The sequence below is a fragment of the Carya illinoinensis genome, chromosome 14 (assembly GCF_018687715.1).
Source record: "Carya illinoinensis cultivar Pawnee chromosome 14, C.illinoinensisPawnee_v1, whole genome shotgun sequence".
NCBI classification, from domain to species: domain Eukaryota; kingdom Viridiplantae; phylum Streptophyta; class Magnoliopsida; order Fagales; family Juglandaceae; genus Carya; species Carya illinoinensis.
The window spans coordinates 27,126,877-27,142,255 of NC_056765.1; the positions used below are offsets into that span (position 1 = coordinate 27,126,877).

The 15,379-nt window shown below is 35.3% G+C and overlaps 2 protein-coding genes across 3 annotated transcripts in view; one reads left to right on the plus strand and one right to left on the minus strand.

Annotated features, from left to right (window-relative positions):
* LOC122294527 (syndetin) overlaps positions 1-5,110 on the minus strand; it is a 32,053-nt gene extending 26,943 nt beyond the window's left edge. For both annotated transcript variants that reach the window (XM_043103328.1, XM_043103329.1), the window contains exons 1-2: positions 4,591-5,110; positions 1,667-1,834 (exon numbers count right to left, since the gene is read on the minus strand). In XM_043103328.1, the coding sequence (XP_042959262.1) occupies positions 1,667-1,834; positions 4,591-4,815 (393 nt within the window). In that variant the 5' untranslated portion in view covers positions 4,816-5,110. The remainder of the gene's footprint in view (positions 1-1,666; positions 1,835-4,590) is intronic.
* Positions 5,111-7,602: 2,492 nt separating this feature from the next.
* LOC122293747 (protein FAR-RED IMPAIRED RESPONSE 1-like) lies at positions 7,603-8,403 on the plus strand. The gene has a single exon (XM_043102234.1). The coding sequence runs from the start codon at positions 7,603-7,605 to the stop codon at positions 8,401-8,403; it is 801 nt and encodes a 266-aa protein (XP_042958168.1).
* The last annotated feature ends 6,976 nt before the right edge of the window (positions 8,404-15,379 follow it).

A 15,379-nucleotide genomic window follows, 5' to 3' on the forward strand; every position in this document is an offset into this window, starting at 1 on the left:
TTCTCCAAGCATAGAAAAGCTCTACAACTCTTCTAGGCATGGGCCAAGCCATTCCAACACAACCAAAAAGGTCACTCCACAATGCACTTGTGATCTCACATTGAAGTAAACGGATTCCCGACTCATCTTACACATGCAACAGTAGTCTACCACAACTCTATTTCTCTTTATCAAATTATCCATTATGAGAATCTTCCCGAGGGAAGCTGTCCAAGCAAAGAATGTTTCTCTCATGGGTGGTGGTTGACTTCCATTGTAATGGGTTGTTATCATGAGGATAGAGAAAATTATATAAAGAACGTACTTTGAACAACCCTTTCTTAAACGCAGCGGATCTTATCCTCACTTCCTCTTCTCCCAATCTAGTCGAATAAAATAGGTTATAGAACTCACTAAAAGCATCTATCTCCCAATCTATTGTCTCTCTTATAAAACTAGCATTCCATCACTCAAAATCTCCAAATTGCTTGTCATAGAAGCCTCCTTAACATGAGCAACACCATAGACCTTCTAAAACACCTCCTTAATGGCCTTATCCCCACACCACAAATCATGTCATAAATCTACCTCCACAAAGCATCCCACGCTTATTGATATTACCCCAACAATTTCACCAAATGAGCACAATTGAACAGCAGCAAATTACGAACCCCCAACCCTCCCTCCAAAATTGGAACACAAATCTTGTCCCAACTAACCAACTAGAATTTTTCTTCTTCCCCTAATCTACGCCATAGGAAGACCAACAGTGTCTCACAATATCCATAAACTGGTAGGAAGGCCACCACTATAACTTTTTAGCTCTTAATTTTCTAACTAGGTGTATGTTGTTTGTATACCTCCTGTATACTCGGGCTATGCATGTTTACTTCTTCAATAAATTGTTATTTTACTTATCAAAAAAATCTACCCCATAGGAAGCCTCATTGTATTTTCTCAATCCACTTATAAACACTAGAATGAAGTGCAAAAGGAGAAGACATGAAGTATGTAGGCAGATTAGAAAGAGTGCCCTTGATCAAAGTGATCCTACCACCTTTGGACAAATACATTCTCTTCCAACCAGCTCGGCGATGTTAATCTTCTCAATACTCTCATTTCATATATTCTTTGCCTTAAAACTGGCCCCTTGTGGAAGCCCAAGATACTTCATAAAAGTATGTATGAAAATTAGAAAAGAGTGTTCTTGATCAAAGTGATTCTATCACCTTCGAGAAATGCAATATCTTCCAACCAGCTAGACGTTCAATCGCCTCATAATCTCATTCCATATAATTTTTGACTTAAAATCTGCCCCCAATGGAAGCTCTAGATACTTCCTTGGTATGGAAGCCACCTTACAAATTAATAATATGCCAAGCTGTCCAAATTAGCTGCCTGACCCACTAGAATTGTTCCAACTAAGCTAAGTTTATCTTTAATCAGGATACAGCTACAGAACATAGGAATAGAGCTCGCAAACACTAAAGGTAATCCAGATCATCCTCAATCTAAATACAAAAGATGAGATAGATTAATTGCCAAAGTGTTTCTAGCTTGCCACTACATGAAAAACATCAGTGAAGCATCAATGCATAAAAAATGCCTCTCAAGTAGTTACAATCAAAGGATAGTACCAACATAAGAACTCCCATATCAGAACTAGAGTGATATAAGCAAAGAGCACCTCTCCATAAAAGTCTTCCTCTAACTCCTCCACAACTTGACCAGAAGGTCTGATTCCATATATCGATCTCAGCCCTTCTGAACTTGATGGCAGATCAAACCTCTGATGCGGAGGCAATCCCGCAAGAGCATGAGCAACAGCTGCTGCTGCTGCAACACGGGCAGGAACCTGTAACCAAGGGGATCGAGAACATATGAATTAAGCTCTCAGCAATGGTAATCATCTAAAAGCACATATGCAGCAGGGGGTTGGGGAAGACGGATAATAGAAACAATGCACTTCAAAATAGTATTGGGGTTGGGGAAGATGGATAATAGAAACAATGCACTTCAAAATGTTATTATAAATGGCTCTAGTGATGTAAACGAGCATTTCCTTCCATATAATTTGCATCCAATAATGACCAATAAATCTATACCCAATAAAAATGACAGTTGTTATATTTGGGAACCACCCGACTACACCAAGTAAGCTCACTCTAAGGGACTAACAAGCACAATTTTTATCTCTTAATTTAATTATATCCACCCATTAGGCCTTTCTTTGACTTTGATACAGATTCTCTATTCATCATTTCTACAGTACAATCACTTAGAAAAAAAAATAATTTCTACAGTACGATCATCAAGCCCAAGGAGATGGCATAACTTATTTTGAAATCTAACATTCCATGCATCAGTGATGTCAAATCAAAATAAAGAGCACGATTATTACAAACTCAGGGGCAAAAAAATTAAATTAAGATTCTAACCTCCAAATTTGTCAACAAAGAATTGAAAAACCATGAAATGTATGGAATAAAATAAAGCATACATGAAATGCACACTAGTGTAATAGGGTAAACTCAACCATTTCAGCCCCTATAATTAAAAAAATAATAATAATAATGACAAAAATAATTTATTAAAACATTGAGTGATACAACATCTCAACAAGCAGAACCCCTTTTTTTTCTATTTTATGGTTTTGAGCTTCAATAAAAAGTGCACATCATTGTGCACACACTGTACCTCATTGAAGGTACTTCATCTAAGGCAACCACTGCCTCGTTTGGATAGTCAAATGAGAGGAGATGATATGTGAATAGTAGTAAAATGGTTTGTGAATAGTAATGAAATGGTTTGAGTTAAGATGTTTTATGGGATTTTGGGAAATGAGAGAGAAAAAGTTGAATAAAAAATTACAAAGTTTAAATATTGTTAAAATATAATTTTTTTGAGATTTGAAAAAGTTGAATTATTCTTTGTATTTTGTTTAGAAGTTTGGGAAAGTTGTAATGATTATACGAAAAAGTTGAATATTTGAACTTGAAAAGTGTTTATATTTTTGGTGATTGGATGAGATGAGATGAGATGAGATGAGAGGATCTTGCAATCCAAACGGGGCGTAAGGCACTACATGTGAACTGTTTGAGCTTCGAGCCTTCAAGCTTAAATTTCGGATGGAAGGAAAGGAGAGCAGAAGGGGCAGTGTGCTCTCCTTCCTCGATTTAATGTACTCATAAAGGGAATAAAGAGAAAATTTAAGGGGATTGGGAGGTAAAATACCTTGCTAAACTCTTCTTTATTCAATAAGGTAAAGGTGGTAGAGTGCAAGATCACATACCCTGTCACTACATACGATGCAAATCTACTGGTAGTTTAAGCAATACCACACATTGGCACAGTTTGAAAGCCCTACGGTGGTTGGTTGATTCAAGTGATTGTTTTCTACATCCGACACCAATCGGTTTGGTTATTGAATTCATCAACAATCGATTTGAGAGAAATATTTGTCTCTCTTGCCCCCGCCTAAAGGGGCAGTTTCTTGTACATGCTGGGCTAGGACTTTTCTTTAATTAATACAATTTTGATTACTTATAAAAAAAAAACAATTGATTTGAGAGGGTCAATGATGCATACCCTATGTCACAATCCTAGGATGCACAAGTCAATGTGTGCTATACTACAACGGGAGTCATCAATGTTACAATTAAAAACTCCCTACAATTGTTTGTAAGGCTTACTTTCACCTAGTATATATTTCATGTGGGACTTGACACCCAAACAACCCCTTCAGAACTCACCCACCCAATGTGGGGTCAGGGACTCTTAACTCTAAAAAATGGCGTTTTTAACACCCCCTTCCTTATGCTACATAAAATTTTTCTTTTAGGAAAGCTTTCATTGTACACTAACAAAAAGATGATAGAGTTGTTAATTAAGGTGGGTAACCTTTTGCTCCTCTAAACTTGCAAATTAGGACGAAGCTAAGAAACCCAAGTTGTTTGTGTCCCTAAAAGCTCGTGGAAGCCATGCATCCTAGTCTAAAGAATCTTAACATGGCGGGCGTTTCTTTGATGATGGAAGAGAGGAAGATTCCTAGACAAGCTTTTACGACAATAGACAAATAAATGGAGAGCCAACTTTCTAAATAACTATTTACATTGGACCTATGTATTACTTCTTTTTCCCTAAATTATACCTTAAACGTAAAGCCCAAACAACTTCAGGCGGCATTTTCTTCTTGAGTGCACCCAAGTTCTCTAGATAGCGAACACATAAAACAGATGACTTTATAATAATCATTAAAAAGGACAAAGATAATACCCAACCTATTTAGTTTCGTATCGTTGACACTCCAGCATGCGTTTATCAATTATCTGCTACCGTAGATGCAGCGTATACGTACCAATTTCGTATTATTGACAGACGCCCGAAGTAGTGAAAATTATGTACGGACTCCTATTAGTAGAAACTGAAGGAAAAGCCAAACTGTCGAATTTGGCTTCCCCCAAGTAACACTTACATATACATAATGTAGCAATATTCTTTATTTTCCAGCATATTCTCAGCAGTCAAACAGAAACTCTTCGATCAAACAATATGTTCCAATTGATCGAAATCGAGCATTCAAGAAGCTACATTCAGTGTACAGTTAGTTACCTCGGGGCGATCAGAAGTAGAAGGAAGAAGTCCAAGTGATCTGGCGGACCTAACCGAGCTCAGAATCTTCTCACCCACCTTGGACAAATCCATCCCGCCTCCTTGGAACAACAAGAACGGGACCAAGAAGAAAACCCTAGAGCTCTCGAACCCCTCGCTCAAATCGCCATTGAACAAGAATGGATTTCCCAAAACGGTACCGAACGGGAACAGATTCGGCTGCATTTCAACTCGAATCCCCAAAATCAAGATCCAGCAGTTCAAAGCCCATTATAGGAAAACAAAAACACTTTTGTGTCTGGGATTCTGAATTTCTGACTTAGCCGGAGATCTAACAAAAAAAAATGCTTTCTTCTTTTCGAATTCTTTGTTCCGCAATTGTAGGTTGTGAAGTATGGGAAAGAGATTGGATATGGCGGTAGTAGAAGTATGTGTGTCTGGCCGTATTGGATACGATGTACTTACTAGTTTTATAGACTTTGGAAGTCTCTCCGTTCCTTACTCGCCCTCACCCGTCTATCACATGTGGTCATGTCGTTTTAAGTTCATTTTCCGTTTGGTTGCCATGAAAAACAGTCAGGAATCATCGATTTAAAGAATTAAATAATTGAGAAATAATTTTTATTGGAGACTCCATTTTTTACTGTCTATTATTTACCTTTCTATATTAAGAGAAATACTTTTTGCAGTCTGTAAATGCAGTCGGCGTGCAGTCGTAGAAAAAAAAAATTAATACAGGACCTACATGAAAAAAAAAATTATTTTTTTAACTTTTTTTTTATTCATGTAGGTCCTCCTGAATATAAAAAAAATTTTTATAATTTTTTTTATTCATTCTGTACAGCCGACTGCACGCCGACTGTATTTGCCGACTGTATCTAGCAAAGCCGCTATATTAATCCTCTATGTTTTCTCCATTTTTTAATTTTTTTTAACCGTTATCGCGATCTAATTCCTTTCTTACATAAATGTATTTAAAAAAAATATTTTTGCTTCATTTTGAATTTATTGTATCAGTAGTTCTATATGCAAACGGCAAATGTAAGTGGCACGCAGTCGGGTGACATGGCCGTTTTTAAAATAATAATAAAATATTTAAATATTAAAAAAAAAACGGAATGAAAAAGCGGAAGAAATGATATTGAAACCATTTCGTTCCTGCTTCTGATGTGCGAGTGCGAGCAGGAGGAGCCATTGTACAAGATCGAGCAGGAGGAACCAGATCCACGCCGTTCTGTAGTTCGTTGGTGTAGCACGGAGTCGTTGGGTTGGGCATCCGGTTTGGGTGGGTTGATTTCGGCTCGGTCTGCATTGTGTGGGTCAAGCCCGAGCGTCGTTTGGGTCAGCTTCGTGGGCTGGGTTTGGGTCAGCTTCTTGGGCCATAACCTCGGGTCAACTCGGTGGGCCAGCAGTTCGGGTAGTTCGGGTCAACGACGTGGGTCGATTCTGGTTTCGTGGGTCATCTTCTGCCTTTACCCCGTCGGCACCACCACGGGCAGGTTCTGGGTCTATTGGTTGTGTTTTTGTGCTTAAATAAACATCGGTCTTGAAGTGGATTATAAGTTGTTTGATATATGAAAAGATTTGCATAAACCGGGCTGCAGTGGATTGGTGTAAATAATGGTTTTCACATGAGGATCAATATGTGTTTGGTTGTTTACAGTTCTGGCTTGGTTTCCTGTAGCATTAGCATGAATTTGTCATATTTTGCATTTGATTGGATGAAACACCCGTGTAGCATTAGCATGAATTTCGTGTAGCTTGGTTTTCCCATGCATGTTGATAGAATATAATATGACTGTTTACATAATTTACATTGATTATGGAAGGGAGGAATTGTAATAATTTACATAAGCTCACTAGGTTGGAAAATCTTAAATGAAAAAGATGCTTATTACTCTCTTAATTACATACATAATTTTGTTTATATAATTTTACAAGCATCCGATAATATTGGTTTGATTAATTTTTTTTTTTTACGTTGCTTGATGAGTACAAATATAATTATGTGATTGATAAGCTCGCAAATACAAATGCAAGTTCATCTAGATATATGCTGCCTACAAACAGGTTAGGTGGTTGGTTAATGAATTTTTTATTTTTTAATTTATTATTAAATGATTTGGATATTTTTAAGTAGATATTGTTTTGTATTTTATTATTTGGTTTAATGAAGTTGTTATGCAACTCTTTGGTTAAAGAACATTATGGTCCTTGTTGTAAACCAAATTAGAAGAAACAATTGTAGCTGCAATGTATAATGTGAAAATCTGAAAATTTTGGTTGGAAAGCACCAATTTGAAATATCAAGTAATGTGGATTTTGTATGGAAAGCATCCGCTTGAGTATCGAGTATGTGATTGAGAAAAAAAATGTGACAAAGCAACTGTTTCAACAAGTTAAACAGGTGGAAACACATACCTACTTTATAATGTAAAAGGGCTTCAATTCTTTTAAAATTGATTAGCTTCTTTGATAAAATATAAATTATATGAAAAAATGTATATATTGAGTTGTTAGAAGAATGTAGAAATCTTCATGATAAGCTCTTTAGATGGTAATTTCACAAAATATCAAAGCAAATGCAAGTATGTGAAATTATTGAGAGAAGTTTCACGTGTTTTCACAGTCTTCAAAAATCAAACTATCATTTATTAATATAGAGAATTATTTCTATCGTGCTACTGCGAGTTGCACGTATCTAACTCAAATAAAATATTTAATGGTTGAGCCAAAAAGTGTAGGTAGCTAGAAAAGAGAAATTTTGTACATGTTTTGAAATTTAAACTATTATTACTCAATAGTCATGAGATAATGATGCAATTACCTCGGGTTGAATTGCTATATTTATTTAATGAGTTTTTTAATGGGACCCAAGCAGATTATTTTGAAACTATTTATCATGCCATTCCTATACACTCGTTTATTTTTTTTTTTGCTTTTTAATTTCTTATGCGATTACCAATTGCCTTTTCAACATGTCGACATAATAGTGATCAACTTGTACAGGCCATGGGAAATGAAGAAGAACACGCACCTCCCTTAATGGATTGTTTAGACATTGAAGAGCAATGCACTTCCGCAAGAGTTGATGAAGGAGAACTGTTGGATAGACTAGATGAACTGGAAACTGACGATGGCTGTCCATCTACACCAACTATGTTGCCATCTTTGGATTGTAATGATATCATTGAGGAGCCAAAGCAAGGGATGGAGTTCAATTCGTTTGAAGATTTGATGGTCTATTATAAGCAGTATGCTAAAAATTGCGGATTTGGGGTGATGACACAAAGGAGTGAGAAGTCAGAGGATCAAAGTGTTAGATATGTCACTCTCGGTTGTGCACAGGGAGGGAAGGCTCGGATTAAGAGTTCCAATATCGCCAAACCACGTCCGACGGGAAAGATGGACTGTAAAGCAAGGATTAATGCCTTAAGAGTCGAGGGAAAGATGCGGTTGACAACAGTGAATAACTCACATAATCATGCAATTAGCCCTCAGAAGTCCCGCTTCTTTCGATGTAACAGAGAAGTGAATGAGACTATTAAAAGGGTCCTTGACACAAACGACTTAGCTGGTATTCGGCTGAACAAGAGTTACGGATCTCTTGTAGTTGGAGCAGGTGGCTTTGAGAACCTGCCATTTTTGGAAAAGGATTGTCGCAATTACATCGACAAAGCCCGTCATCTACGACTTGGATCGGGTGGTGCTGGAGCACTTCGTGATTATTTTATAAGGATGCAGTACAAGAATAACGGTTTTTTTGCATTGATGGATTTAGACGATGATGAGAGGTTAAAAAATGTTTTTTAGGCAGATCCACGTAGTCGGGCTACGTATAAGTATTTTGGTGATGTCGTCACATTCGACACCATGTACCTGACTAATAGGTATGGGATGCCGTTTGCACCATTTGTTGGTGTAAATCACCACGGGCAGTCGATTCTTTTAGGAGCTGGGTTGATTTCCAGTGAGGACACTGAGACTTTTACATGGCTGTTCCAAACTTGGTTGCAATGTATGGACGGAATAGCTCCAAAGGCTATTATTACTGATCAGGACAGAATAATGAAAAATGCAATTGCGATCGTATTTCCAGAAACTCGACATCGATTTTGCTTATGGCATATACTCAAGAAAGTTTCCGAAAAGTTGGGTTCATATGCTGCGTACAAATGTGGCCTGAAAACTGAGCTGATAAAATGTGTGTATGACACACAAACTATTGCCGAGTTTGAAAAAGGTTGGTCCCAGTTTATTAACATATACCATTTAGAAGAGAATGCTTGGTTGAAAAGTTTATATTCCGAGCGCAAGCATTGGGTACCAGTTTTCCTGAAAGGGCACTTTTGGGCTGGAATGAGTACAACCCAGCGGAGCGAGAGTATGAACGCTTTTTTTGACGGTTATGTCCATTCGAAGACAAATTTGAAAGAGTTTGTTGATCAGTTTGACAATGCGTTGAAGAAGAAAATTGAAAATGAATGTCAGGCAGAATTTCAGTCATTTAGCGGCACCATTCCCTACGTATCTAGATCCCCAATTGAAAAGAAATTTCAAGAGCTGTACACCAATGCCAAATTTAAAGAAGTTCAACAAGAAGTAATTGGTGTGCTTGATTTGGATCCAGCTCTACAGACCACGGATGGGGTAATGAGCTCTTATTTGGTAGAAGATGAAGTTCGTATTCAGGAGTTCACAAAACAGGTTACATATTCAGTGGATTTTAATGTCGATGCAGGAAATGCAAAGTGTTCATGTGGGTTATTTCAGATGAGAGGGATATTATGTAGGCATATCTTGGCTATATTCAAGATAAACGGTATAAAATCATTGCCAGAATGTTACATTTTAGAGCGATGGAGAAAGGACATCAAGAGGAGATAACAATTAATTCGAAGTAGCTACGATGCAGGGGATGAGAGGGCAAATGGTAATAGACATTCAATTCTTCTGAATATGTGTTATGAGATGATCGACTATGCGGTAGAATCTAACGAGCAATTTGAAGATGCAAAGAAGAGGATACATGAGATGACTGGATTATATCGTTAGAACCGTACCTCAGTATCTATGAACCTTGAAAAAGGTTAGAAAGAGATACAACTCGTTTAGTCTTTCATGTATAATAATAAGCATGGGAGGTGAAGTACCAATAACGGTTTCTAAACTTATCTTTGCAAGTAACAGATTTAGAACCTGCTACGACAGTGGATACAGCTGCTGCAGTATCCAGTTCACAAGGGGTAAAGAGTCCAATTGTTGTCAGAGGGAAAGGGAGACCCCCATCTCTAAAAAGAGCATCTAAGATGGAGACAGATATGCGGAAGGTTAAAGCCAAACAGAAAAAAAACCAAGCAGGAGGAAAGCGCAAACAGGTGGATGTACAACTCGTTTTTGTTTTTCATGTGTGTTAGATAAAGTCTCACTTATTTCTAATGAGTATTTAAACCTTACTTTATTGCTAGCGAGATGAAGGAGATATAGCTCCCATGGGCACGTGCAAGAATTTATTTGGGCCATCAGAAGTAGATATCACTAATTCTGGAGAAGGGCAAGTATCAGAAAGAGAACGTTGTATGTACATTAATTTAATGGTTGGTCAATATTAAAATTGTAAATAAATTTTTGTTTTTCTATTAACAGGTTATCAGCATTAGCGTCACGCAATATTATCCCATGTTTGGTACTCAAGAAAGTGTAAGATTTATGAACTTTGCACATTTCAATTAGTCAACTTCACATTAGGCTAATGGTTGGATATCTATCAACTCAGATATATTTTGATTGGATGTCGCGGAGTGAGAGCACAATGGGTGGAGATGGAGCACAAGCATGGCAAAACTAGTGGCAAATGGTTGAGAAATTATCATAATTTTTTTTCTTACAATGTGGATAGGAAAATGTTATTTTTTGATTGGTGTAATTATACCATGTGGATAGGAACAGGTTATTTTTTGATTGGTGTAATTATACCATGTGGATAGGAAGATGTTATTTTATTTGATTGGTATAATTATACCATGTGGAATGGGAGGTTATTTTTTGTTGTAAAGAAAATACTGGGTTGATTATTAATGGAAAGTTGATGTAATTATAATTGTGGATAGAAGGAGGAGGCTATTGGCTGTATGGAAATTTGTGGAAATTGTAACAGGTTATGGAATATTGTTATAATTAGGCAAGGAAATTAGGCAGGTTCTTAAAAAAATTTTGGAGGGGGTATAAGTACCAATTTGTTATTTATTTATAGAAATTATCATAATATTTATGAATTTATTTATATTCCATAAACAGGTTATATAAAGTGAAATTGTATTATTTGGGTTCATTTAAGAACAGGTTTTGTTTTTAGCTGGAGTAGGAGGTTATGCCCAGTTTGTGATTATTATGGAAGGTGGAAATTATATCAAGTGGATGTTGGGGGTAAAGCATCTAAGATGGGTTCTCGTAATATGTGATGGAGGTTTGAAATGTGGGAAATTATACGATGATTAGTAACACAAGTAATTTATCATCTAAATTGTTAGTCTCAGTCATTTAGTCTTGACCCAATATGAAGTAACATACCTCAGTTTATTACACGACTCGGGTTAATAGTGATCAATTCGGTACCACTTAACTAATAGCTGCACTTCGGCTTTTTACACATTTATTGGATTAGTGATATTCATACAAAGCAGATTGAAATACAAAAGAAAGGAAAATTGCAAAAAACAGATGCAGTACAACAGAAAAAGGTTAAAGCTGAAATTTCTGCAACAGCACCAACATTTTCTAATCAATACAATATTCATAGTCAATACAACATTCAGCTAATTTACAATTGGACACATTTACTACATTCAACTGAACCATGATTTTGCTAAAAAATACAGCGTCTTACATGAGTTGTAGACATGGGTGAGATACATTATAATTGGTTCCATACATCAAAAGTATTCCAGAAACTATTACTAAAAAAAACCATGTCATTTTTAATACTTTGAAGACTCGTAGATACTTCTTCTCCAATGCTTTTAATTTGGATTCTTCGATGAGGAGCCGCTGATGAAGTACCCTCTCGTGCCTCCGTTCAGCTAACTCCAAGGTCAGCTTACAGCAACTGTTTTGCTCACTTTGAAGATCAATCCACTCAAAAAATCCACATTGTTTATTCATCTTATAGTTTGGACAATTGAAAAACCTTCTGCCAAAAGTATTTGCTTTTCCAGAAATCCGAAGCTTCGCTTGGGAGCCACAATAGCACAGTGGCCTCTCCAAACTTGACCCGGAATGAGAAGCAGAACTCATTTGCTATCATGATATAATCAGTAAACAGAGCCCCCACATCAGTATATATCACACAGTATATATATGCTTGAATTACAAAATATTTTGTAAAAAAATACATGTAAAAAAATACACAAAAAATACTACACTGCTAACACTAACTCCTAGTGGGAGTCGGGAGCGGTGACCGTAACAGCTTCCATATATATATATACATCGAGAGAGAGAGAGAGAGAGAGAGAGAGAGAGAGAGAGAGAGAGAGAGAGAGAGAGAGAGAGAGAGAGAGAGAGAGGACCCTCCTTAGAAAATTAATTAGAGAAAAAAACCCCACATGCATGAGCTATATATTAATTTAAGCATAAATGCCACCACATGATGAATGATGTGTAGGTCCTATTATGCGACAATTTGATTGAACCGATCATGTGTATTAATGGCATTTCCGTATTGACTTTTTATCATCATGTTTGAACTTTTTCTAATTGAATTGCTAATATTATAACCCTTATTGATCATCTATTGATCATCAATATCATATATTAATGGTCCATCGGCTTTGCTTCATGTATAAATCATGCTCATGCATACCACAACAAAACCAACTATTGATGATCAGAATCAAATTATTTTAGTAGCAATGATCATTTTCATTTGCAAATAACTAATCAAATACAAGCATTTTTCTCATAGTAATAGTAAAATTAAACTAAAATTGTTCGAGACTGTATTATGAATCTGCTAGCTAGCTTACACCATGTACACCAAACTTGGATGGATGTCTCAAAGATACATATATTGAAACAAATTAACAGCTAGCTAGCTTTAAGTCAAGCTTGCTGTCTAAGAGAACATTATGGTCCAAGGTTTCATTATTATGTTAATTTTAAGAGATCATAAAAATCTTCCTCAAGAGACATAACATCGGACACAAGTTTCATATACAAGTCTTATCTAATTAGTTTAATAATTATTTATTATTAGCTATAAGTGAGGATCATAACTAGCTGTGACCTACTAGTTATATGGAAGGAATTATGGCTATAATACGTACATTCTTCACCTTTACATGGAACTTATAATACTGATGCAAAGTCCAACTTCCAAATATTCATTACAATAAGATAATATGAAATGGTAATCTCGCAAATACACAAAATACTGAAATACAAAAAATCGCAACTATACAACAAATACCAAAATTACAAAAATAAAAAAACCCAAAAATTTAACAATACCATAATGCAAAAATAAAATAATAATGTAAATGAAAAACCTGGAGAGGTGCGACTGATTACTAGTTTCGGGGGAGAGGGTTAGGGTTAGGGTTAGGGTTCGGGTTAGGGTTAGGGTGTGGGATGATGGGTTAGGGTTTGGGTTCGGGTTAGATCTAGGGGGTTAGGGTTTCGGAAGGGATTTCGAAGGGAAGGGATTTCGATCGAAGGGAAGGGATTTCGAAAGGAAGGGATTGGATTTCGATCGAAGGGAAGGGATTTCGAAATCCCGGTTGCAGCTAATGGACAAGGGGATTTTGAGTTCCTGCACTGACACGTATACAGCCAGAGAGAGAGATTTCGCAGCAAAGCAACGATACCGAGATAGAACCAGAGCAGAGACGGAGGAGGGGGAAATTTGGAGGAAATCGCAGCAGAGCAGAGACGAAGGAGGGGGAGATTTGGGGGAAATCGCAACAGAGCAGAGAGAAAGGGGAGAAAGGGGGGAAATGTCGAAATGAGGAGAGAGGGGTTTGGAGGGAGGGTTTCGAGGGAGAGGTTGCTGTCTAAGTGAAACGGTGCGTTTTGCATTTTACATAAAATAATCCACGTCGGCAAGCCGTTTACATCACACGACTGCACTTAGACTTTTTCTATTGAAATATATGAATGTTGGATGATAAAATACCATTGATAAACGTTGAATGATAATTTTGAAAAGTCCACTCTTCTTTTTCTTGCAAGCCAAAATATATATATATATATATATATATATATATATATATATTTTTTTTTTCCCGTCTACAAATCTTGAGAGATAATATATGATTTGGTTACAAAGAAAATGTGAGGTTCTAATTCAAGCATTATAATGAATCAGTTTTAATGATTAAAAAATTATTTATTATATTTTATTTATTTACAAATCATTTAATGTCACGTTACAAAAATAATAAAACGGTAACATAAAAATGATTATAATAACACTTTCTTGTACTAAAAACTATATTAGTTTTTGACATGTTTAGATAGTGAAAGTGTTTTATCTTATCTCATCTTATTATTACAATTTTTTCAATTTCTCATCTAAAATATAATAAATAATTAAACTTTTTTAAGTATTAAAATAATACTAATATTAAAAAAATATATATTCTAACAATATTTTATTCAATTTTTAAATTTTATCTAAAATTATCGCATCTCATCTGACTATCCAAACTCATATTATTCACTTTTATAAAACTTTTCATATCATCTCATTTTATTTAATTATTACAACTTTATTAAATTCTCACATAAAATAAAATAAACAATTCAACTTTTTAAAATCTCAATACAAAAATAATATTCAAACAATATATTCTAATAATATTTTATTCAATTTTCAATTTTAATTTCAACTCATTTTAACTCATATCTAAAAACAAACGAGGCTCTAATGTTAATTTGGCTTATACAAGGAGATGTCTTGTTAGAGACAATTATTTTTTTAGTTTATTAGATGATCTAATAAAATGTGAAGATAATTCAATTTTTTAAAATTTTAATATAAAAATAATATTTAAATAATATATTTTAATAATATTTTATTCAATTTTTAATTTTAATTTTAACTCATTTCAACTCATCTCTAAAAACAAACGATGCTCTACTGTTAATTTGGCTTATATAAGAAGGAGAAATACTTTTTGCAGTCGGAAAATGCAGTCGGAGTACAGTCGTGGAGAAAAAAGTGAATTAATACAGGACCTACATGAAAAAAAAATTATTTTTATAACTTTTTTTTATTCGTGTAGGTCCCCCTGAATATAAAATAATTTTTTTTATAAATTTTTTTATAAATTTTTTTATAAATTTTTTTTTATTCATTCCGTACAGCCGACTGCACGCCGACTGCATTTCCCAACTGTATCTAGCAAAGCCCATTTCAATAACGGATTTCTTTCGCTATCAAATTTTAGCAAACACGAGAAGGAGCCTTTTCGGTATACATTGAGGGTTAATGTTGACAATTACTCGAGTTAGTAGAATTGATTATGAAATCGATGTATTTTCGCTTTATCTTTTACTTTTCAGTGGTAAGTAGTGGATGATATTTATGACCCAATGCCCAAATTTCATTAAGATAGGTTAATGATTTTATTAAGCCCAATAACCCAATAATCGAATTAAAGTCTATCTAATATGCCTCCATGTATTGGTATTAGGCTGTATCGAAAAATAAAAAAATGGTATGAGGCCGAAGAATTTATTAGAAAGCCCAAAAATATTTATGATATGAATTGAGCTGATTTTAGAGTTT

Excerpts from the sequence above, each read along its gene's own strand:
- LOC122293747 (XM_043102234.1), top strand. The coding sequence starts at position 7,603 with ATGGGAAATGAAGAAGAACACGCACCTCCCTTAATGGATTGTTTAGAC.